The 26,030-nt window shown below is 43.8% G+C and overlaps 1 protein-coding gene, 1 long non-coding RNA gene and 1 pseudogene across 2 annotated transcripts; 1 reads left to right on the forward strand and 2 right to left on the reverse strand.

Moving 5' to 3' along the window:
• LOC143420703 (cytosolic arginine sensor for mTORC1 subunit 2 pseudogene) overlaps positions 1-359 on the reverse strand; it is a 643-nt pseudogene extending 284 nt beyond the window's left edge.
• Positions 360-2,953: 2,594 nt separating this feature from the next.
• LOC143420895 (uncharacterized) lies at positions 2,954-4,036 on the reverse strand. The gene has a single exon (XM_076889533.1). It carries the CDS (start codon positions 3,969-3,971, stop codon positions 3,063-3,065), a length of 909 nt encoding a protein of 302 aa, XP_076745648.1. The 5' UTR covers positions 3,972-4,036; the 3' UTR covers positions 2,954-3,062.
• Positions 4,037-22,469: 18,433 nt separating this feature from the next.
• LOC143420704 (uncharacterized) lies at positions 22,470-24,757 on the forward strand. Its single transcript, XR_013100433.1, has 3 exons — positions 22,470-22,703; positions 23,438-23,498; positions 23,984-24,757. It is a non-coding gene; the product is annotated as an uncharacterized LOC143420704 (long non-coding RNA).
• Positions 24,758-26,030: the final 1,273 nt, after the last annotated feature.

Raw genomic sequence — 26,030 nt, forward strand, 5'->3', positions numbered from 1 at the left:
ATTTAGCGATTTTGGTGACTCCTATGGGTTGTGAAGTGGATGTGTTGCTACCTCCTGACACCACGTTAAGGGCCACCCACGTGGCGTCGGCAACGCTGATGTGCTCCGACTGGGGCAGCTCTTTAAATCCTTCCTCGTCGACGATGATGGTATAGTCCTCTGGAGTCTCTGTCAAACTGAAAAACTTGCATCTTGTTTTGGAGGCCAGGAAGGCGAGTTTTATTAATCCGTGAGTGCAAATCTGGATCCCTTCTTTCTCTATACTCGCCACTTTCAAGCTGTGCTCTAAAATATGAAGCTCCATCTTTTACGTCTTCTCATTTGAGGAAGGACTAAAATGGGTTAGGGTGGGGAAGATAATCCCTTCTCCGAAAGGAAAAGGAGCGTGCACGGTCCATCCCTCCCTGCGGCCCTCCGTACCCGTCCCAGAAGACTTGGCGGTCACGTTGGTGGCGGCGGCCATAGCATACCACCGTCCAGCCGTCGTCCATGGCGTCCAGAATTTTTTTCTTCTTTTCTTTTTTCCAAAAAAAATTAAATGTGCTTCAAAAAATATTTATTTAATTTTAATGTGAACAAAAAACGCTTTCCAAAATGTGGAAAGGAAAAAGTCACGTAAAAACAGTAAACAACAAAAGAAGGTGTGCCAAAAAAAACTGTTTATTTAAAAATAAACACAAAAAACACAACGTTTCGACCGTACACGGTCTTCTTCAGGTGTGGCACACAGAAAACTGTAAGCTAGGTTAGCTGGCAACAGTTGGACTGGCAGAGATGTGCTCTCATCGAGTGCCGAGTGGAAAATGAGCTCCTGTGTGAGCTCCGCCTTTTATATTCTCCCCTCGGCTTTCATACAAAAACATCTGCACGTATCAAGAGCGTATTACAAACATATTTTCTCACAAATGAGTCATTAACAGTGATTTCCCTGCGCCCTGAAAGAACAGAAGTTGTGAATTCACAGAAGTGGAACTCTTAAATGAAATGTTGCCTGGGACAACTGCAGATCAGATACAAGGATCCTCAGATAAAGTGCGTTCCATCGAGAGCGTGTGGTATGGACGGCACTCGCAGTAATTAGCACCAGTCACCAAGCTGTGGTGACTGGTGGAAGTTGCATATCTCCACATCAAAAACATTGTTCAGTTGAACAGAGTCTTCTGGGCAGTAGGAGAGTCAAAAGCAACAATATAGGAATAAAGGACTTTTTTCAAACACTGGTAACACTACTGACATTTAAGGAAGAAATTTACATGCTGTGATTCTGAAAAGCAACAGTGTTCCCAACAATTTCCCAACAAGGTGTTCTCAAACTTCGCATTGATGCAGATCTCTTCGCCTTCACAGAATCCACGCCGGTCAATTTTTGCATTCAATGACACCTGACCGTCAGGGATGAACATGCAGGTGACTTTCTTCTCCTTCATGCCACCTGCTGGAGACAGCAGGTCTGGGGTGTTGACATCCAGTGGCTCCTCCACCTCGAAACATTTCTTGCACTCTAGCACGGGCTGCTGCGGCCTCTCCATCAGGGCTTTGACACAGTACTGGACGTAGCCGAACTTCCCCTTGTATGACGACACCAGTTGCCCTTGCTGAGGGAGCTCGAATCCAAACGTGTACTCGTACTTGTTGCCAGGTCTCAACACCACAGAGCCGTCAGAGTCTGTGGGCTGGTCTTGCAGCCGCAGGACCGTTTCATGTCTGAGGTACTCGGCCTCCTGTCGGCACCGCTGCTTGCCTTTAGCGTACTCCACCTTGGCGCAGCCCAGACCCAGAAGCTTCAGCGCGGACACCCGCATCATTAGGGTTAGGGTTAGGGCGTTGGTTACGGCCCCGTCCCCCCTGGGGGGGACCGAGGAATGCGCGGTCCTTCCCTCCTGGGTTAGGATTATGGTGATAGCAGGCCACCAGGGGCCTGAGTGCACTGTCCATCAATGGGGGCCGGGAGGTGGAGACCCTGCCCAGCGGGTCCAAAAATTACCCATGTCTTGGGTTAGATCTGCAATGAGCCATCGCGACGTTTCGGCATCGTAGTGCCTTCCTCAGGCTGGCTCAGGTCAGTACTGGTTGCAGGTAAGTGTTTTTCTCTCCCTTTTATACAGGTTTTACAGGTAAGTATTTCTTTTAATTTTCACCGCCGTTTATTTAAGTTTTTACATTCCTTTTACTTAGGTTTTTGCAGGTAAGCACTTTTTTCTTCCTTTTATACAGGTTTTTTCCTTTAGGGTTGCAGGTAAGCATTTCTTTAATTCCTTTTATTTAGGGTTTGCAGGTAAGCACTTTTTTCTAACTTTTTTCTCTCCTTTTTCTTCAGGTATTGCAGGTAAGCATTTCTTTTAATTTTTCTTCCTTTTACTTAGGCTTTTTTTACTCCTTTTTTTTATGGATTTTGCATCTCCCAAAAACTTTTTTTTAATGATTTTCTCATATTCAAACATACTACAACAAGTCAAGTGTGAGAGGAAAAGCACATTTCCACCATTTTTGATTAGCCTTAAAGGGCAAGAACTACTGAATGGTTGCCTTTCTTCTTCTTCTTTTTTCCTTTTTTAATTTCACTTTTTACACTAGTAGTACAGCAAAATATATTTTTTTCAGCTGTTACTTTGACAACAGTTAAATGTGCAATAGAGAGCCTTCACAGTCCACATTTGTCTGGCCTCAGATGGGATGTGTTTTGTGTGTTAATGAGATCTGTGTGCAAAAGTCATGTATTCATTCATTCCTTTTTCCACCCAACAACTTTTCACTTCTTGTCCTGACACAAAGAACAGAAAATATAAGGCCTGAGTCTGAATTAGTGGTTTCTTAACTTTACAGTCCTGACTGTGTAGTGGAGCCACACTAGTTCTAGCTCTGCACTTCTTGTAACCCCCCCCTGGTTAGGGTTAGGGTTTTAGGGCCAGGCAGGGGCATCTCCCACCCCCACGAGGCACGGGCTGGTTAGGATTATGGTGATAGCAGGCCACCCTTTCAGGGGCCTGAGTGCACTGTCCATCAATGGGGGCCGGGAGGTGGAGACCCTGCCCAGCGGGTCCAAAAATTACCCATGTCTTGGGTTAGATCTTTCTTATCTCCGTCAGGACAAGTTCTGTGAGGTTTTCACACTCGCCTATTGAATCAGTCAGATGGGTCAGTCTGTTCTGGTCCACCTTCAGGATGGACAGCTGTTTCAGAGACCCTATGCTGTCCGGGACGACCTCCAGCAGGTTCTGTGTGAGCAGCAGGTCTGTGAGAGCCAGGAGGCCATTCAGCTCTGACGGGAGCTCCTCCAGACGATTCTCCGACACATCCAGACACACCAACCTACGAAGGTTTCCCAGCTCTGGTGGTAATGAGGACAATTGGTTACGGTCCAGCCACAGCTCCCTTAGGTTGGGGAGAGCGCCGAGGGTATCCGGCAAAACTTCCAGTTCATTGCTGCCCAGGTCCAGCTGTTCCAGTTTCACCAGGAAAGAGAGCGACGTGGGCAGAGACTTCAACAGGTTCTCCCTGAGCTCCAACGTCACCAGGTTGGCCAAATTTCCAATGTCATTGGGCAACATCTGTAATGACACATCATTGAGGGCCAGGTGAGCGAGCGCTCGGAGTTCAGTGAAACCATCCGGCAATCTGGAGAGGGGGTTTCCACTGAAGTCTGCAATCTCCAAGGCCCTGCAAAACTTAATGCTCTCTGGGATCTCAGAAATATCGTTCCTGGAGATGTCCAATTCCACCAGTTGCATGAAGTTAGCCACCTCAGGCGGGAGTCTCTGGATCTCATTGTCGCTCAGGCCAAGTTTCCGGAGGTTCAGTAGTCTGAAGAAAGGCTTTGGTAGCTCTTTGAGTTGATTGGCATCAAGGAGAAGCTCCTCCAAACTGCGGCTGTATCGAAATATTTCATCAGGAACCGTCTGCAAGTTGCAATGCCGCTTGTCCACCGACTCGACGTGGCGGTTGCAGCGCCACAGGGGGATACACTTCAGCATGTCCGGCCGCCGGAGGGGAGGGGGGTCTGGTTAGGGGGTTAGGGTTTAGGTGATAACAGGCCACCAAGGGCCTGACTGCACTGTCCATCAATGGGGGCCGGGAGGTGGAGACCCTGCCCGGCGGTTCCAAAAATTACCCATGTCTTGGGTTTGAGAGCTAATGGGCTATCGCGAGACGTTTCGGCATAGAAGTGCCTTCTTCAGTCGAGCCCAGGTGAATAAGTGTTTTCCTTTTTGTTTCTTTCCTTTATACAGGCTTTATTTTAACAGGTAAGTTTTTTCTTTCCTTTATACAGGCTTTATTTTAACAGGTAAGTTTTTTTCTAGGGTTGTGCCCTCCCACCCCGATCGACTGGCAAACGTGGCCTGCCATCAGAGGGCTGCCGCCGGGCCCGGCACCTTCGCCGGCGCCTTCGGGCGGTCAGCTCCTCCGGCCCGCAGGCTCGCCTCTAGCGCTGGCCGGGGGTTACAGCGCGAAGGTCGAAGGGGGGTGGTGGTTCTCGGACCCCGCCCTGTCCTCCCCACGCTTCCCCCCCCCCGCCAGACGCGATCGCTCGGTAGCGAGACCGAGACGCCCGGTCCGTCCCGGTGGTCATACCACGGCGGGCCTCGTCGCAGAGTGGGTAGGCAAACCCAGAGTTTGCCCACCCCGCGAGGGCGACGGGGCCCCGTCCGGCAAACACGGTTTCTCGAACCCTCGCCCCGGTCCACACGTGCGTCCGGAAAGCCTCGCCCTGGTCGACAGGGCTCAGTAGCCCCGAGCGAGCGAGCGAGCGCGTGCGTGCGCGCCGCTGCCGCCGCCTGAGGGGCTACCTGGTTGATCCTGCCAGTAGCATATGCTTGTCTCAAAGATTAAGCCATGCAGGTCTAAGTACACGCGGCCGGTACAGTGAAACTGTGAATGGCTCATTAAATCAGTTATGGTTCCTTTGATCGCTCATCCGTTACTTGGATAACTGTGGCAATTCTAGAGCTAATACATGCAAACGAGCGCTGACCCTCCGAGAAGAAAGTCACCTGCATGTTCATCCCTGACGGTCAGGTGTCATTGAATGCAAAAATTGACCGGCGTGGATTCTGTGAAGGCGAAGAGATCTGCATCAATGCGAAGTTTGAGAACACCTGCTCCCGCATTGTTGTGCCCAAGGCTGCCATCATAGCCAAACACACCTACCAGGCAAACGGCCGCACCAAGATCCTACGCCAGAAGCATTTATTAGGATTGTCTCTTTATCTTTTTATGGCACCCCCTGTCTTTTTTGACATCCCGTCCTTTGTTCACTGTACTTTTGTTTATGGCACCCCCTTCCTTTAAATCCTTTCCGTGTGTATTTACATTATTTTCTTTGTTTTATCTTACGTGACTTCTTGTCTTTTTCTGTTTCTGTTTATCTTTCTTTCTTGTACGTGACTTCTTGTCTTTTTCTTTTTCTGACTACTTGTCTTTCTCTCTTGTACGTGACTTCTTGTCTTTTGCTTTTTCTGCTTATCTTTCTTTCTTGTACGTGACTTCTTGTCTTTTTCTTTTTCTACTTGTTTTTCTTTCTTACGTGACTTCTTGTCTTCGTTTTTTGTGTTAGGGACCCCCCTGTGGTTAGGGTTAGGGTAAGATAGAGGGCAGGGGCACCCCCAACCCCACGAGGCACTGGCTGGTTAGGTGTTAAGAAAAGAATCAGGCCACCAGCAAGCTGGTAGCCTGAGGTGCACGGGCCATCGATGGGGCCGGGTGGTGGTGTCCCTGCCCTGGTTCAAAAAATTGCCCATATCTAGGGTTTTAGTGCACATTTAGCATTCACTGGGCCGTTCGCGACGTTTCGGCATGTTTTTGCCTTCTTCAGGCCGACCCAGTGTGTCTTGTCTTTGTCTCTCTGTTTTCTGTTTGCCTCTCTTGGCCTTTTATACTCATGTTAGCTCCTCCCACTTGGGCTTTTTTAAGTTGACTGCTTGTCCTTTTCTTTTTCTGACTTCTTGTCTTTTTCTTTTTCTGCTTTTCTTTCTATTTTACGTGACTTCTTGTCTTTCATATCTTTAGTTTTCTTACTATTTTTCTCTTTGTTTTCCCCTTGTTTTTTCTTGTCTTTCTGTGTTTACTCCATATTCAGACAAGGCGAGCAGGAGAAAGAAAACCAGCTTTCTAGAAATTTTAGTGCAAATTGCTGGAGTCAGATACATTTATTAGGATTGTCTCTTTATCTTTTTATGGCACCCCCTGTCTTTTTTGACATCCCGTCCTTTGTTCACTGTACTTTTGTTTATGGCACCCCCTTCCTTTAAATCCTTTCCGTGTGTATTTACATTATTTTCTTTGTTTTATCTTACGTGACTTCTTGTCTTTTTCTGTTTCTGCAGCAGGTTGGTACAGGAGCAGGCACCAGAAGCAGGCCTGTGGAGCACTATGTCATCTGCTCGGCCTTGCTTCAGGATGCACTGTACAATTCGATAGCAAGACCTCATGGGTTACCACAAAAAAAACAGTGTCTTTCTGCCTCTGTCGTTCTCTTTGGTTTCTTTGAGCGTTTGTTTCTTAAATACACAGCAAGTGTCACTCTCTCTCTCTCTCTCTCTGTCACACACACACACACACACACACACACACACACACACAGAAGCAGAGCAGCTGCTGTGCCACTGGGATTGAACAAGAGGTGCTCCCTCTGCTGGCTCAATGCGGTACAAAGTGTCTGAAGGAGTTATACCGGCGAAAATAACATCTTTCAATTGCATGTTTGGTCCACAGGATGGCGCCTAGAATGTTAAGGTTCAAAATTGAGGAAAGAGTACACACCACCCATGGTCCAGAGGATCTTGGTCCAACAATGATTTTAATGAACACACGTGTGGGAAGACACTCTGTACGCAGACAGCCAGTAGTCCTCGACTTAATCAAAGCATGAACAGATATTTTATAGCATCAGGGTTTGTTTACTGACGCCCCTTCATGCGTCACCGGTACATTTTATACATAGATCAGATCAACACCATCATGACTTTTCACCCAGAAAATCATCTTCTATTTTCATGGCTAGCCCTTCCTGTCTACCTTTCAGTTCTTGTCTTGTTCCTCTTTCTTGCCGAGACAACAAGGAACGGTTCCTCTTTTACCGAGACACTTTTGCAGTTACAACCAGACATGAGTAATCTCTCCTCTAAATAAATTTAACTCATGTGTGTGTGTGTCACGACCTCACATGCTCTTTGTGTCACCTCTTCACCTACTATCTGTGTCTCGTCCTCAAATGCTCTTTCTCAATTCACCTGTTGCACTTCTGACCTTTTACCAGACCAGAAGCTCACTGAGACTATGTGTATGTCTTCTACTAAATAAATGTTTTAACCAAGAACCTCTACTAAAACCTTAATATAAAATGATCTGATATATAAGTGTTTTGTAAGCATGTATTGCAATTCCTTCTATGTTCTAGTTTTCCCTCAGCATGGATCATCTAGACACTCTCACTAGTTGAAGCTTAAGACCTTTAAAGAACCTGAACATCAACTCAAATAAGCACAGATATGCAATATGTATAAAATAGTTATAACTGCACCTGGAATACAAAGTTAATTTAATACCTGTGTGCATAAAACCTTAAAGCCTTCTTAAAGCTATCTGTTACATTGTTAAAGCCTCGTCTTAGCCTGCTGCTCAAAATAACTTCCTGCTTTCACTTCTGCATACAACTTCCTGTCAGCCTGCAACTCAGTCTTTCTGAAAGAGACACTGTTTAACCCCTGAATGCAATATAAACTCCAGATTATATTATTAATGCAATGGTAATGATGACAATTATTTAACAATAGCAGTAAAATAATTTCCCTGCTCCACACTCCCTCTCTCGACCACCGGACGAAGCCCCCAAATGTTACAGTTATGCTTGGGTGTCCTGTAAGAAAATTCCAAAGACAGACAAAGCTAACCAGCCCAACAACAACCTTCTTTACTCCTCCAAAAACTACTTCTTACCACCATGCAGTTCAGGCAAGTACTGAGAAAAAGGAAAAAACAAAACAAAATGTCTTAATTTGAAAAAGCATTAATTAGATACGCAGATGGATCTTTTTCTTTTTTTTCCTTTTTTCTTTTTTTTTTTTTTAAACTGCCGTGCCAATACAAAACAAAAACAATACAAGCTTGTGTGCTCGTGCTCTTTTGTTCTTCAAAGTTTTCTATACCTCATAACTGATGCATAAAAATACAAGAGCAGTCTACTAAAAACAAACAAAAAAGATAGTAAGAGTAGAAAGTTGAGCAACAGTATGTAGAATGTAACCTTGTCTTCCAACTAAATCTTGGCTTCCTTCTCCCAATCACATCTTCACTGTCTTTACCTCTGCTGTTATTCCCCTTGCCATGTACAAACTCAGTTGTTGTCACCTCAAATATAAGGAGGCAGCTCCTGTTTTTGTCAAGCACAAATGTGTCATCAAAGGATGGTCAAAAACAGCACCGTTAATGAGTAGTACAGCTGCTGTGCCACTGGGATTGAACAAGAGGTGCTCCCTCTGCTGGCTCAATGCGGTACAAAGTGTCTGAAGGAGTTATACCGGCGAAAATAACATCTTTCAATTGCATGTTTGGTCCACAGGATGGCGCCTAGCTGGCAAGTCCTGTACATTGCATATTAAAAGTTGTTGCAAGTGCACTCACATGTATTTTTTGTATAAAAGAGACACACACACACACACACACACACACACAAGCTGGTCAGCTGCTTTGCAACTCAACGCGGTACAAATCGACTTCTGTGCCTCTTTTTCTCTTTGGGTTTTCTGTGTGTTTTTTTAAATTTTTAAATCCACAGCAAGTGTCTCTCTCTCTCTCTCTGTCTGTCTCTCTGTCACACACACACACACACACACACACACACACACACACACACACACTGAGGTCTGCAGTGCAACATTTGAATTACAGTGCTTTGAATCTCTCTCTCTCTCCCTCTCTCCGTCTGTCTGTCTGTCTGTCTCACACACACACACACACACACACACACACACACACACAGTGAGGTCTGTAGTGCAAAATTTGAATTTCATTGCTTTTTAATTTCTCTCTCTCTCTCTCACACACTCACACACACACACACACACACACACACACACACACACACTGTGAGGTCTGCAGTGCAACTGGGATTTAACAAGAGGGGCTCCCTCTGCTGCAATTGCATCTGTGGTCCACCGGAGGGCGACCAGCTGGGACGTCCTGTGCTTTGCATATTAAAGTTTTTGCAAGCGCATTGACATGTGTTTTTTGTGTAAAAGAGAGAGAGAGACACACACACACACAGAAGCTGGTCAGCTGCTTTGCAACTGGGATTGAACCAGAGGTGCTCCCTCTTCTGGCTTTTTCTTATGCACACTATTAAAAAAAGTTGGGCGCACCCAAATCAGCGTTCAAAGATTGATGGCTCCCTGTCAGAGCACTGGCTATGAATTTCAGATCGATCAGGCCTTAACTTGACAAAAAAGTTATCAATCGTTCTTTTCATCTTTTCTCATTGCCCACGGTCAGTTATATCCACTTCTGTCGGTCCTAGGATATTCACAAGGCCTGTGTATCATCACTGATTTCTATAATCCACTTGATTCCGATTCACAAGGTCCAGATTCGATTTGGTGCAATTTTTACTCAGAAAGTGAGAGATCTTATAATTCTGATCATTTATCAGTACTGACACTAAACTTTATCAGAGATGTGACCATCACAGCACATGCCGTTGTGTCAAAGTAACTGAGAATAAAATAAAATAAAAAACATAAAGGAGATTTTCCTGGCATGGATTTTATAGCAGATAACCTTAAAAATATTCTGCAATTATACCTAATTTGAAAAAGTTTACATTTCTTCAGTATTAAACAGCAGAAATTAAGCTTTCTTATCCGACGTCATTTAAGTACAAAGGAAAGAAAAGACAGCGGCCGCCAGCGCTGTAAACAACGGTAGACTGATGGGTAATAAGCGAATGAGTAATGCAGAAAACACATGTTTGAGATGGGAAACTTTTCTTGAAGTTTCTCTCACAGTTCACGCACAGCTCGCTGTGCGTGAACTGTGGGTTTTATCGTGTTGGAAGCAAAACAGCAAAAGTAAGAAGGAATTAAGGATGATATTAGCCCCCACGCCGACTAAGCTAATTCTGATGCGTCGGTCCGCTCTGTTTACGTCTTCGTGTGGAATGCGTTTCCTGCTCTCATTTGCTGGTTGTTGTTGAAATAGTTTTGTGAGCTTTAACCTGAGATTCTGGCGTTTCTGGTAAAACACATTTATATTCATTCAATTCAGGATTTAATGAATCGATATCGCTTCATTCAAGCTACTCACCTGTCTATATCCACCTCCACTTCCAGCTGGACCACGGACAGAGGTCCCGCCCCTGACTATCTCTGATTGGTTTAGACCACGAAGGGGAATCACGTGTGTCTGTTGTTGATCACATGGACGTCTGTGGCAAATTTTACAAACATTTCTCATAATGAACGAACTCAGGAGGGTTAGGGTTAGGGATGAGGTAAAGCAGGCCCCCCTAAAGGGTCCTGGGTGCACTGTCCATCAATGGGGGCAGGAAGATGGAGACCCTGCCCGGGTGTTCAAAAAATTGCCCATATCTTGGGTGAAGTAGCTCGGGGCCCACGTGACGTTTCGGCGGAGTAGTGCCTTCTTCAGACTGGCCCGGCTTAATTGTGACTCTGTCAGGTAAGACCTTTCTTTTTTCCTTTTATACAGGTTTGCAACAAGTAAGTATTTCTTTGTTTTAATTTTTTCTCTTTTCCCTTTCTTTACAGGTTTTTTCTTTAAGTGCTTTTCTTTTTCCTTTTATACAGGTTTTTAGGACAGGTAAGTATTTCCTTTCTCTCTTTTACAGGTTTTTTTCTTAAGTGTTTTTCTCTTTCCTTTTATACAGGTTTAGCGGCAGGTAAGTATTTTTTAATTTTTCTACAGGTAAGTATTTTTTTATTTTATTTTTTCTCTAGGGTTTTTGTTTCCTTCCTTTACAGGCTCCCCTAGGGCTTTTTTCCTTCTAAGGTTTAAGTTTCAAACCCCCCCTGGTTAGGGTTAGAGTTTGGACCTCAGGCAGGGGCATCTCCCACCCCCACGAGGGTTAGGGGGGTTAGGGTTAGGGATGAGGTAAAGCAGGCCCCCCTAAAGGGTCCTGGGTGCACTGTCCATCAACGGGGGCAGGAAGATGGAGACCCTGCCCGGGTGTTCAAAAAATTGCCCATATCTTGGGTGAAGTAGCTCGGGGCCCACGTGACGTTTCGGCGGAGTACTTTCTTTCTTTTTCTTTTTTTCTCCTCTTTTTTTTCTTTTTCTTTTTTTCCAAATGGGGGAGAAAGAACAACAAAATGTAAAATCTCACATTAAAATGTTCACGTTTTGATGTGAAAGGTGTCTCTGAAGTAACGTAGTCGGCATCGAGAGCGGTTCCCATTCATAATTACAACAATACGAAAACTAAAAATCTTGGCATTTCTTCTCGTCTTTTTTGTCTCCTTTGGTGAAAGATCAAAGTGACATTTTGGGACAACAAACCAGTTTGGGTTTTTTTGTTTTGTTTTTTTGTAATGACATGACAATACAGAACTGTGTAAACTCTGGTCCGCTGTTCCTCTTTGCTCACCACATGTACTGAGTCCAAATCTTGGGTGGATGTAAAAGCACAAACTGCAAAAAACAAACAAAAGAACAAAAAAATAAAGAAGCAGTCAGTCCGCACAGCTTCATCACCTGGTCCCTCTGTGTGGCAGAGACCTGCCAATCTCTGCACAACAGTTCACACCATAGTTTTTTCTCCCTATTTTTTCTGGTCACGAATAAAGTCGCCAATCCCTTTTACGAGTCCGTGTTCAAAGTGGCTCACAGAAAGAGGATCCAGAGTGCTCTCAGTACTTGGCAGCACCTGTGTGCTGGTGTCATGTCCAGAATAAGAGGCAGGTCAGCTAGAAGGTCACAGTTGCAGTGCTCTTGTTTTGAAAGGTCATTGTCTGGATGCTGGAAAGGATTTTCCTCTGATGCCCAGCCAAAGTCACACCCATGTGCAGCAGATCCTGTGTGGTGATTGGGGCCAGCTGGTCCACTGAGTTGAAGCCAGCCTGAAGGAAACTGTCTTCGTAACGCTCCATCTTGATGGCCCTAAGCCAATCCCCCACCGAAGCACACGGCGGGAGAGCTAAAGGTGCGCGCTGGTCCAGCAGGGGGTAGGACGGGTGTTGAGGTAAGACCAGGCCCGGCTATTGCCGGAGCCTGAGGTGCACGGTCCATCAATGGGATTGGGAACGGTGCCCCCTATTCAAAAAATTACCCTTAGCGGGTGTAGTGCACTGCCGTTGGGCCATCGCGACGTTTCGGCTGGGTATAGCCTTCCTCAGGCTGGCCCAACGTCTCTCTGTGTTCTTTTCTGTTTCTGTCTTTCTGTTGCCACTCAGGGCCTTTTATACTGGGCTGTCTCCGCCCCTTTTTTTTCCAGACATTTCTTTTTTCTAATTCTTTTCTTTGTCTTTTCTGTTTCTCAGTTTTTACGTGACTCTCCCTTTTTCTATCTTTCTCTGTGTTTCGTCTTTCAACTTTACCCCTTGGTTCATTTGTTTTTTTCTCTATGTTTTTTTCTTTCTTTTACATGGCACCCCCTGCATTTTAGACATCCCGTCCTGTGTTCTTATGTTCTCTTTAATGGCACCCCCTTCCTTTATATCCTTTCCAGTTTTTCTTGTTTGTGTCACTTGTTCCTTCTTGTCTTTTAGGGTTAGGGTTAGGGGTTAGGGTAGGGGAATTGATTCCTCCTACGAGGGTAGAAGGAGGGTTAGGGTTGAAGAAAAGAACCTGTCCCTCCCGAAGGAGGAACAGGGCGTGCACGGGCCATCAACCCCGATGGTCCGCAGCCTCACATCCCTCTACCTCCATAATTGATTTTTAATTTGAAAGGTAAGTATTTCTTTTTTTACAGGTTTGCAAAGGTAGGTATTCTTTTTTTGCAGGTTCCCAATTTTTCCGTTACTTTGGCTTGTTTCCAATATTTCTTTTTTTACAGGTTTGCAAAGGTAGGTATTCTTTTTTTGCAGGTTCCCAATTTTTCCGTTACTTTGGCTTGTTTCCAATAAAGTGTTTTCAATCCCAATTTGTTTTCTGTGTGGTTTTTAATTTTGTTTTGAGTTCTCTCTAATTTGAGTTGTTAAGGAAAATCAATAAAACATGAATTAAAACATGAAATAAAATCCCCCAAAAATAACAAACTAAAATAACAAACTAACGTAAAGTTGAAAAAATTAAATGAGTATGCCCTTGTCGCGACGTTTCGAAGTTGTTTCTTCTTCCTCAGGCGAGGGCATACTGAAGAGCACTGGGTTTGAGGCTCCTATTTATACTCTCCCCTCTGATCCCGCCTCCTTGGCTTTCTTTGGCTTTCTTGTAATATCTTTTTTTAGCTGTTTGCTTTTTTCCAATTCTGCCAGACTTTTTGGCTCTCATTTTTCCTTTTTTCTTTCTTTCTTCCTTTCCAGTCTTCTCCTCTTTCCCCTTTTGACTTTTCCTTTTTCATCATCCTTTTCTTCCCTTCTCTTGACCTCTGCCTTTTTTTTTCTTGCTTTAAATTAAGTTTCATTTTGACAAAGTGTAGTTGCAGAACAAAAGTCATTGAAGTACAATATATTAAACTGTGAAAAAAAGGAAAACTGACAAAAACGTCTTCACAATCTTTAGATTAATATGGAAGATCATAATTTAACATAAAAGAAAATATATTCTATTGTTCATTATCCAGATAAATACAAAAAACAAAATTAACAAAAAATGCATATGATCACCAATAATTCTTGACCTCTGCCCTTTACCCTTCCTTTTGGCCTACATCTGACCTCTTTCTCTTCCGAATTTTGGGCTACTACAATGCCGACTTGGCTTTAATACTACACTCTCAACCCTGCTTGGGGAGGACTCAACCCGACTTGGGGAGTAAATTTAGAAAGGAGATGTGACTTTGGGTTAGGCTTTAGGTTTCAGCTGGGATTAGGATTACTTGGGCTTCAGATCCAGTACTTGGGTAAGGTTTAAGATTTAATTTCCAGGAAAGAAGTAGAGTTAGGGTTAGGGTTAGTGTTAGGGTTAGGTTAAGGGGATTTAGCCAGAGCTTGACGGAATAAAATGGAATAACTGGGAAAGTAAGTGTCGTAGAGGGATGAAAGTGGTGTCTACGTGGGGATTTTCTGCCGCTCCGCACGCGCTGGTGAAGACCCCATGTCGATAGCACCAACGGTTCTGGACTTGGTGTAAATGGGTCCAAATTTGACGGAATAAAAAGGTCAAAGTGGCAGATAGGAGTGTCCGATCGGGCCGATTCCACCACCACTGTACTCAGCAGGCCCTGCCGGGTCGTTAGACACGCAGCATGGCAGGGATCGGTGACATAACATGTAGCAGTTTCCCTTCACAGAAGCGTCTGCAGCAGGTGGGTGGAGGAGGAGGCAGCAGAACCAGGCCTTTGGAGCACTGTGTCATCTCCTGGTCCTGATGCTTTGAATCTCCCTCTCTGTCTGTCTGTCTGTCACACACACACACACACACACACACACACACACACACACACAGAAGCTGGTCAAGTGCTGTGCAACTGGGATTGCACCTGTCGTCCACAGGAGGGCGCCTAGCTGGGAAGTCCAGTACATTCCATATTAAAGTTGTTGCAAGTGCATTTTTTGTGTAAAAGACAGACACACACACACACACACACACACACACACACACAGTAAGGTCTGAAGTGCAAAATTTGAATTACATTCCTTTGTATCTCTCCCTCTCTCTCTCTCTCTCTCTCTCTCTCTCTGTCAACACACACACACACACACACACACACACACACACAGTAAGGTCTGAAGTGCAAAATTTGAATTACATTCCTTTGTATCTCTCCCTCTCTCTCTCTCTCTCTCTCTGTCTCTCTCTCTCTCTGTCAACACACACACACACACACACACACACACACACTCACACACACCAAAGCACACAGACAGAAGCTGGTCACAACTGCTGTGCAACTGGGATTGAACCAGGGGGGCTCCCTCTGCTGGCTCAATGCGGTACAAAGTGTCAGAAGCTGTTAGATATCTGCTTTTGACAATCAATTGCACCTGTCATCCACAGGAGGGCGCCTAGCCGGGAAGTCCAGTACATTCCATATTAAAGTTGTTGCAAGTGCATTTTTTGTGTAAAAGACAGACACACACACACACACACACACACACACACACTGTAAGGTCTGAAGTGCAAAATTTGAATTACATTCCTTTGTATCTCTCCCTCTCTCTCTCTCTCTCTCTCTCTCTGTCTCTCTCTCTCTCTCTCTCTCTCTCTCTGTCAACACACACACACACACACACACACACACACACACACACACACACACACACACACACACACAGTAAGGTCTGAAGTGCAAAATTTGAATTACATTCCTTTGTATCTCTCCCTCTCTCTCTCTCTCTCTCTCTCTCTCTCTGTCAACACACACACACACACACACACACACACACACACACACACACACACACACACACACAGAGTAAGGTCTGAAGTGCAAAATTTGAATTACATTCCTTTGTATCTCTCCCTCTCTCTCTCTCTCTCTCTCTCTGTCTCTCTCTCTCTCTGTCAACACACACACACACACACACACTCACACACACCAAAGCACACAGACAGAAGCTGGTCACAACTGCTGTGCAACTGGGATTGAACCAGGGGGGCTCCCTCTGCTGGCTCAATGCGGTACAAAGTGTCAGAAGCTGTTAGATATCTGCTTTTGACAATCAATTGCACCTGTCATCCACAGGAGGGCGCCTAGCCGGGAAGTCCAGTACATTCCATATTAAAGTTGTTGCAAGTGCATTTTTTGTGTAAAAGACAGACACACACACACACACACACACACACACACACACACACACACACACACACACACTGTAAGGTCTGAAGTGCAAAATTTGAATTACATTCCTTTGTATCTCTCCCTCTCTCTCTCTCTCTCTCTCTCTCTGTCTCTCTCTCTCTCTCTCTCTCTCTGTCAACACACACACACACACACACACACACACACACACACACACACTGTAAGGTCTGAAGTGCAAAATTTGAATTACATTCCTTTGTATCTCTCCCTCTCTCTCTCTCTCTCTCTCTGTCTCTCTCTCTCTCTCTCTGTCAACACACACACACACACACACACACACACACACACACACACACACGCTCAATGGAGTATAAAATAAAGACCGGGGCAGTTCTCTCACTGGAGTCTCTTAGAGTGGAGGCTGCCCTTGCTAGCAAGAAGTTCTGTGTGTTTCTCTTCTCTGAGTCTTTACTGAAGAAGTGTTTTATAACATTTTCCTTAACAACTGACATGTGTTTTTTGTGTAAAAGAGAGAGAGACACACACACACACACACACACACACACACACACTCACACTCACACTCAGCGGCTCAGAGATGAGGGAAAAACAACAGAAATCAGGATAGATTTTAATGTCAGGAGATGCCCTGTGATGCTGGGGCCATTGTGTAAGATTGGAATGTGTACCAGTGGCTGGTGGGTGGTCCTTGAAGGTCCCGGGAGGAGGCGGCGAGGAGGCAGCGGGTGGCTGGGCTTGAGCTGTGGATCAGGGACGTCATTAATTCTGCCTGGTGCTGCGTGTGCCCTGTGCAGCTTGGATGTCTGCCGCTGACGCTCTGTGGTTCCTGTTCTGCTGATCTCCTGGTCCACACACGGCTTCAGGGTGCACTGTACAAGCGGAGAAGAAATGCATCATTGGTTACCAAAATAAAACAGTGTCTTTCTGCCTGTGTCATTCTGTTTGGTTTCTTTGAGCGTTTGTTTCTTAAATACACAGCAAGTGTCACTCTCTCTCTCTCTCTCTCTCTGTCACACACACACACACACACACACCAAAGCACACACACCAAAGCGCGCACACACACACACCAAAGCGCACACACACACACACACACACACACACACACACACACACACACACACACACACACACACACACACACACACACAGACACTGTGAGGTTTGCAGTGCAAAATTTGAATTTTAGTGCATGGTGATTTGTCTCCCTCCAGTGGCCCACGGCAGGTATGATGAGGCTTAAATGATAGGTTATGGGGAAAAAGCCAGGAGAGGATGGGACAAAAGTGGAATAACTGAAAAAGTAAGAGGTGTAGAGGGCTGATGTTGGTGTCTAGGTGGGGGTTTTGGTGGGTGCCGGACGCTGTGGCGAAGAAGCCACGCCGATGGCTTCTTCGGTTCTGGAGATATGGCGAATCGGACCAAAAAGGATGGGACAAAAGGGTCCCAGTCGGAGAAAGGAAGGTGCAGAGGGCCTGGGTCCACCACCACTGTACTCAGCAGGCCCTGCCGGGTCGTTAGACACGCAGCATGGCAGGGATTGGTGACATAACATGTAGCAGTTTCCCTTCACAGAAGCCTCTGCAGCAGGTTGGTACAGGAGCAGGCACCAGAAGCAGGCCTGTGGAGCACTATGTCATCTGCTCGGCCTTGCTTCAGGATGCACTGTACAATTCGATAGCAAGACCTCATGGGTTACCACAAAAAAAACAGTGTCTTTCTGCCTCTGTCGTTCTCTTTGGTTTGTTTGAGCGCTTGTTTTTTAAATACACAGCAAGTGTCTCTCTCTCTCTCTCTCTGTCTGTCTCTCTGTCACACACACACACACACACACACACACACACACAGAAGCAGAGCAGCTGCTGTGCCACTGGGATTGAACAAGAGGTGCTCCCTCTGCTGGCTCAATGCGGTACAAAGTGTCAGAAGGTGTTATACCGGCGAAAATAACATCTTTCAATTGCATGTTTGGTCCACAGGATGGCGCCTAGCAAGCAAGTCCTGTACATTGCATATTAAAAGTTGTTGCAAGTGCACTCACATGTATTTTTTGTGTAAAAGAGACACACACACACACACACACACACACACACACACACACACGCTCAATGGAGTATAAAATAAAGACCGGGGCAGTTCTCTCACTGGAGTCTCTTAGAGTGGAGGCTGCCCTTGCTAGCAAGAAGTTCTGTGTGTTTCTCTTCTCTGAGTCTTTACTGAAGAAGTGTTTTATAACATTTTCCTTAACAACTGACATGTGTTTTTTGTGTAAAAGAGAGAGAGACACACACACACACACACACACACTCACACTCACACTCAGCGGCTCAGAGATGAGGGAAAAACAACAGAAATCAGGATAGATTTTAATGTCAGGAGATGCCCTGTGATGCTGGGGCCATTGTGTAAGATTGGAATGTGTACCAGTGGCTGGTGGGTGGTCCTTGAAGGTCCCGGGAGGAGGCGGCGAGGAGGCAGCGGGTGGCTGGGCTTGAGCTGTGGATCAGGGACGTCATTAATTCTGCCTGGTGCTGCGTGTGCCCTGTGCAGCTTGGATGTCTGCCGCTGACGCTCTGTGGTTCCTGTTCTGCTGATCTCCTGGTCCACACACGGCTTCAGGGTGCACTGTACAAGGGAAGAAGAAATGCATCATTGGTTACCAAAATAAAACAGTGTCTTTCTGCCTCTGTCATTCTGTTTGGTTTCTTTGAGCGTTTGTTTCTTAAATACACAGCAAGTGTCACTCTCTCTCTCTCTCTCTCTGTCACACACACACACACACACACACACAGAAGCAGAGCAGCTGCTTTGCCACTGGGATTGAACAAGAGGTGCTCCCTCTGCTGGCTCAATGCGGTACAAAGTGTCAGAAGGTGTTATACCGGCGAAAATAACATCTTTCAATTGCATGTTTGGTCCACAGGATGGCGCCTAGCTGGCAAGTCCTGTACATTGCATATTAAAAGTTGTTGCAAGTGCACTCACATGTATTTTTTGTGTAAAAGAGACACACACACACACACACACACACACACACGCTCAATGGAGTATAAAATAAAGACCGGGGCAGTTCTCTCACTGGAGTCTCTTAGAGTGGAGGCTGCCCTTGCTAGCAAGAAGTTCTGTGTGTTTCTCTTCTCTGAGTCTTTACTGAAGAAGTGTTTTATAACATTTTCCTTAACAACTGACATGTGTTTTTTGTGTAAAAGAGAGAGAGACACACACACACACACACACACTCACACTCAGCGGCTCAGAGATGAGGGAAAAACAACAGAAATCAGGATAGATTTTAATGTCAGGAGATGCCCTGTGATGCTGGGGCCATTGTGTAAGATTGGAATGTGTACCAGTGGCTGGTGGGTGGTCCTTGAAGGTCCCGGGAGGAGGCGGCGAGGAGGCAGCGGGTGGCTGGGCTTGAGCTGTGGATCAGGGACGTCATTAATTCTGCCTGGTGCTGCGTGTGCCCTGTGCAGCTTGGATGTCTGCCGCTGACGCTCTGTGGTTCCTGTTCTGCTGATCTCCTGGTCCACACACGGCTTCAGGGTGCACTGTACAAGCGGAGAAGAAATGCATCATTGGTTACCAAAATAAAACAGTGTCTTTCTGCCTGTGTCATTCTGTTTGGTTTCTTTGAGCGTTTGTTTCTTAAATACACAGCAAGTGTCACTCTCTCTCTCTCTGTCACACACACACACACACACACACCAAAGCACACACACCAAAGCACACACACACACACACACACACACACACACACACACACACACACACACTGTGTATCATCACTGATTTCTATAATCCACATAATCCAGATTCGATTTGGTGCAATTTTTACTCAGAAAGTGAGAGATCTTATAATTCTGATCATTTATCAGTACTGACACTAAACTTTATCAGAGATGTGACCATCACAGCACATGCCATTGTGTCAAAGTAACTGAGAATAAAAAAATAAAAAAATAAAAACATAAAGGAGATTTTCCTGGCATGGATTTTATAGCAGATAACCTTAAAAATATTCTGCAATTATACCTAATTTGAAAAAGTTTACATTTCTTCAGTATTAAACAGCAGAAATTAAGCTTTATTATCCGACGTCATTTACAAAGGAAAGAAAAGACAGCGGCCGCCAGCGCTGTAAACAACCGTAGACTGATGGGTAATAAGCGAATGAGTAATGCAGAAAACACATGTTTGAGATGGGAAACTTTTCTTGAAGTTTCTCTCACAGTTCACGCACAGCTGTGGGTTTTATCGTGTTGGAAGCAAAACAGCAAAAGTAAGAAGGAATTAAGGATGATATTAGCCCCCACGCCGACTAAGCTAATTCTGATGCGTCGGTCCGCTCTGTTTACGTTTTCGTGTGGAATGCGTTTCCTGCTCTCATTTGCTGGTTGTTGTTGAAATAGTTTTGTGAGCTTTAACCTGAGATTCTGGCGTTTCTGGTAAAACACATTTATATTCATTCAATTCAGGATTTAATGAATCGATATCGCTTCATTCAAGCTACTCACCCGTCTCTATCCACCTCCACGTCCAGCTCGACCACGGACAGAGGTCCCGCCCCGACTATCTCTGATTGGTTTAGACCACGAAGGGGAATGACGTGTGTCTGTTGTTGAACACATGGACGTCTGTCGCTTGGCGAGCGATCGGGTGGTTTAGCGAGTGTCAGCCTCTTAAGTTTAAGACAAGCCCGGCTGCTTTTTAAGCGACGCGGCGCTAGCTACCCAGCTAGCTCAGTACACAGGAACTACTTCCGGTAGTTATACAAAATAAAAGCGTCCCCCATTATAATCCGCTATAATGCCATACTTCCGCTGCGCGCGCCGTTGATATATACCTTGGCTTTACATTAATTGTGAGAAAACAAAACAAACAAATAACTCACCGTTGAGTCGATTGTGAGGTAGTGTAAAGACGAATGAATCGGCTGGGTTATTGCACGCTGTCAACTGGTCTGTAGTGTAGGATTTGTCGATATCTGACAAGTAGGCCAACCACAGGGACACAGCGGCCGCCTCCATTACTCCCGACATACCACTAGAGTGAGCCAGCACACCACAAATGAAGTTTTCTTGTTCTCCATTCATTTCAATGGGAAAAAACTTGCATTAAAATATTCATATTTAAAAAACTATAGAAGTAATAAACACCAAAAGTCATAGCAACTCATTCCAGCTCCAGCCGCACACAATGATATATCATATGTGAACCTTGTCTCAAAACTGTGGGGCGAGTTAAGGTCCAAAATAAACACCAAAAGTCATAGCAATTAGATGGAGTCATTGCTTTGGCAATGACTCCATCTAATGGTTAAATTTCTGAACTGCAGGCTCAGTAAGTAAGTAAGTAAGTAAGTAAGTAAACTTTATTTATTAAGCGCTTTTCACAGACAGACATTCACAAAGCAGCAGTGATGAGACGCAGGTCTTGCGTCCATGACTGCCCTCGCGAGTTAAAGACAGCTGCAGTGTTTGTGTTTTCTAACTCAGGTGTCTCAGCTGAAGAACTGCGGGGTGATTTTAAGAAATCCCCTGTCAATTGGTTATGAGCAAAAATTGTTTCTATAAAATAAAAATTAAAAAAACAAAAAAAACCCCAGTTTCAACCGTAACGTGAAGTACACATTTTATTATTTTTTTCCTTTTAGTGAAAGGAAACAGCCGTCGCCGGTATGCTAGTGCGCACGCTCCACCCCCTCCTACGCCTCTTTTCCCCCCTTCTTTTTGCTTTGTGAATAAACAGAAATGTGACTTTTGCTTCATAAACAGTTTGACAAACAAGTGGTGCCTGCAGGGTGTATATTCATGGTATAACCGGCATAAACACAGCCTCACTTCGTGTGTGATTGTGCAGGAAATACAACTGTGCGCTCAGCTTCGAAAAAGGACCGCATCTATCCATTTATCCTCATACCTCACCTCTATGTATGTGCTCTCTTTGAGCGCAGGTGCGGCTCTTTGCTGTGACACATCTCTAATGTAGTCTAGACGCTCCGGCGCCAGGGGTCATCGGGTGACACACACACACACACACAAACAACAAGTAACACAACATGGACCATGAACTCTGCGTGACTCAACTATACCAAGACAGTTCACCTATTACGAGCCTTTAAAGTAAGCTTATTGCTAAATAGTCTTGATATTTAATCAACAGGTAAGGTAACACCTGATTCTGTTCACATGGACGGAGTTTTTTCAGTGCTAAATAGTCTGCACATCCCGGCTCTTATTATTTATTTTGCTGCGTTATTTTGCAAAATTATCTAATCTAAAAATAAACTACATAAATGAGTGCGATGCAATATTTTGCTCTTGGTGTTTTCAGTCCTTTATGTCCATCTTATGTGTCCTTTTTTTCTGTTATCAATCAACCAACCGATCATTCGATTAAAGGCCTGTCAACGGGCTTCGTAAAGGTTCTTTTAAGGTCACCAGAAAGCTACATAAAGACTGCACCTGCACCAAAGTTCTTTTTTTTTTCTCTCTATCTCCGAACATTGTTGCATTTTAAAACCATCTTCAGTGAGCTATAAATAGGTCACAAGTGAAACACTAAAGTGGCTAACCTTTCTGTGGAATTAAATAGATTTCTAAAAATGTGCCCATAGTGTCAGTACAGGATTGTGAACATCGCAACGCAAAGTTTTTGATTTCTCTCAAAACATATATTTCTTTTCATGTTGAACAGATAATATCTTTAATTTGAGTCAAAGTGATTTGCACTTGAACACGCCCACCAGAAATAGACCGGGACCCATTTTTATTCTGCATGGCTGCTGGAAACATCATGTCACATCTTTGATTAATTTCATCTGAAAATAAACGTAAGTAAAGCCAAGTGTGTTACAAAAGCTTTTATAATTTGTATTGCCAAAATCGCAGAAAATAACCCCATTTAAGCTGGGTCGACAGCCACCCCTAATTTTTGCATGATTGTAGCTGCTAGCTATAAGCTAGCTAGCTATCCTGCGCAACGTTAGAACTGGTTACCAGAAACCGACCATCACAGTCGGGAATAAAAGTTAGTATACTGGTAAAACACGGCTTTTTGCCTAACTAGCTAGCGTTACCACGATGCATCGGTGGTGGATAAAGCTAGCTAGCATAAGTTCATAGTTCATAACATTCATAGTATAACTCCGTGCTCCGCTTCGTTTGAATTTTTCTGGTGAGCTCGCGGTTTCTAGACACAAGCTTGTGTTTGTGCGCGCACGTTTGTCTCTCTTCATATAAATATCTGTGTGTTATGTGTGTGTACACCGAGGGCAAAAGATAATTATTAATGTGCATGATTTAGAGACAGAAATAACAAGCCAGCATATAAGATCAATGACATAAGACTAATTCCTTCAATTGACTTTCAGGCGCGGCTCGGAAAAATGTGCATTTTCTGAAGAAATTTTAATTTTAACAGCAAAAAATTGACCCTATGCCAAACTTAGTCGCTAATGGCTGGTCTGTAGACTGTTTGGTATGTCATGTTACGTATTTCTTGGTTTTTCTATGTAATGTGTTTTATAGAGAAGTAACATTATTCTTTTTTTCTGTATGCTTTCAGAACCACAGATCGCTCCATCCATTCCATGGCTGAAGCATACATTTTCATTTAATCTGAACAGGTATCATTTTGCATTTACACTGCACATCCTTTTTAAACATTTCATAATAATCTAGACTCTCCCTCATTATCCTCTCATTCACCTTGCTGATGTGTTGAGGACTTGATAAAAGAATACATGGTATGTCCATATCTGTTCTGTCTCTACATGAGATGCAGTCTCTTGATGTAAATTTGACAACTCTGCTATTAAATGCAGTGATTAATGTAGGACAGCAACGATTAATCAACTCATCAAGTTAATATCTTAGGGTTCTGTATTGTTTTCTTTTTTTTTCTTGGGCTTTGTGGAACATTTATGAAAATGTTCCACCATTGATTTAATTTAATGATTATGCAATTCACAATCTGATTAGTCAAATAATTGTTCTAATAGTCTGTGACCAAACAACTATCAAAATAGTAGTTTATTATGGTCAAAGATTTATCAGGTGTGCCAGACTTCAGTTCTTCACTTGTACATTTTGTTCCATATTTTACCTCAAGATATCCCAGAAAGATGAAGCTGAGGAAGAGCTGCAGAGTACCACCATGGCACTCTTCGTCTTCAGGGACAACTCAAGCCTCCTACATCAGCCTCGAGACATCGGGATAATCATTGATGGTGTGGAAGTCCTGAATGAGTTGCCTTCTGTGGCAGCTGGAGTGGCAATGGTCTTTGGACTCTGTTATGCTCTTAATATGGAATATCCACGAGGATTCAGGTTCACCTTTGAGGCTCTTCAAAAGATTATGATGGAGCTTGACTTTAACAAGATGACCTCTAAGATTCGCAAACTTAATTGTGAACTTAACACTGCACAGTAGTGTGTTTGCATGCATGTGTGCATGTGTATGTGCACATGCATGTGCATGTGTGCTTGGTTATTTTGCTTGGTTGGCCTGCAGTGGTATTCTACATTCAAAATTTATAAGAACACCCATTTGAAAGGGAGATTTAAGTTGATTTCATTGATACATGTGTAGATTTTTTTTTTTTACATTGTACAGGCACAGTGCACATATAAACATTTTTGAGTACTTGCAAATTGGTTTAAAAATAGTTTTTATAATGGTTTTATGCCAGTTTTAGACAGGTTGCAGGTTTTATACTGGTTTTCAAAAGATTGCAGGTTTTATACTGGTTTTCAAAAGATTGCAGGTTTTATAAAACAAACATTTCTCTAATCATTTCTGCCGTAGCACTAAATCTGTATATTACTAATCCTCTCTATTGATTATAGTTAAAATGGTTTGGAACAATAAATAATTTTGAAATAATTGGTTGGCCAACTGTCTTGTTTTTTATAGGAAATGCAGAGCATTTTTGAACTGAAATGAAATGTAAAAAATATAGTTTGAATATATGTAAATCAATTACCTGGCTTCAACACAAACATATTAGTTCATGTTAATTTGGTTCGATGTGAATACATTAGGTTGGTTAAATTTCAATATATTAGCTTGGTTCAATAATTAAAATATGGTTCTATGTAAAAAAATCAATTTGGATCAATGCAAAATTTAAAGTTTCAGTCAAGTCTAGTAATATTGTTTATATCAACATAAAAGTATCAGGTCATATCAAGTGACTCAATTTGGATTCTATAAAGCCAAATATTTTGGATGTGACAATTGGACATCATTTTTTTTAATTTGAATAGGGTTATTTTTTTTTACAGTGTAGTTTATTTCTCACAGTTTTTTAAAAATTCTCTTGCTTTATGGTTCTTAGCGCTGTTACCAGTCTTTGCATTTATCATCGTTTTTTCTCTTTTTTCTTTCATGTTACACAAACATGATTACATATTGCATATGAATCAAGGTTGCGCAGAGGTGGTTGCATTTCCCAGACAATCATGCAAAATATATACATTTCTTTTTTAAAAAATGACATGGTGCGACAGGACTGTAGCACAGTAATACAGCAACATCAGAGGCAAATTCCATTCAAGTTTTGCAAGCCTAGCTTTGAACTTTATTTAAATAAACGGCAGTGACTCGTTATGACAAGGATCATTCTTAATCTCACTCAAACCATGCTGAACGGCTCTAACCCAATTAGGAACATAGGGTTGTTTTTTTTGTTTTTTTTAAAAAGAAAAGAAAAACATAACTGAACACAACAGTATGTCAGTGCAGTGACTAATCAGGCAGTACAGTTTCAGGAACCGTTTTAACTGAGGCAGGATGGCATTTTGGTTTTTAAATGGGCATTTAAAACCTGAAATAATCCTAAAGGCTTAGACAAAAAGGTGACATTTGTTTTCGAAATTGAGGTGATGGGCATCTTAGTCGCTGTCACTCCTCTCTCCTCTCTGGAGCAGCCTCTTTCCACTGGAGGGCACGGGAACCTCATGCTTCACTGAGACCTTTGACTTGCTTTTGCTGTCCTTGTCAAGCAGCTCCAAACAGTCATTGATCTTCTTCAACATCTCGTAACGCTCACGCCCACGAACAGGGAGGAGAAAAACCTCCTTGTCGTCCCCCTCAGCACTGGAGGTACATTTGGACTTCTTTGTGGATGTGGTGTCAGGAGGTGGTGCGCTCTTTC

The sequence above is a fragment of the Maylandia zebra genome, linkage group LG10 (genome assembly GCF_041146795.1).
Source record: "Maylandia zebra isolate NMK-2024a linkage group LG10, Mzebra_GT3a, whole genome shotgun sequence".
NCBI classification, from domain to species: Eukaryota; Metazoa; Chordata; class Actinopteri; order Cichliformes; family Cichlidae; genus Maylandia; species Maylandia zebra.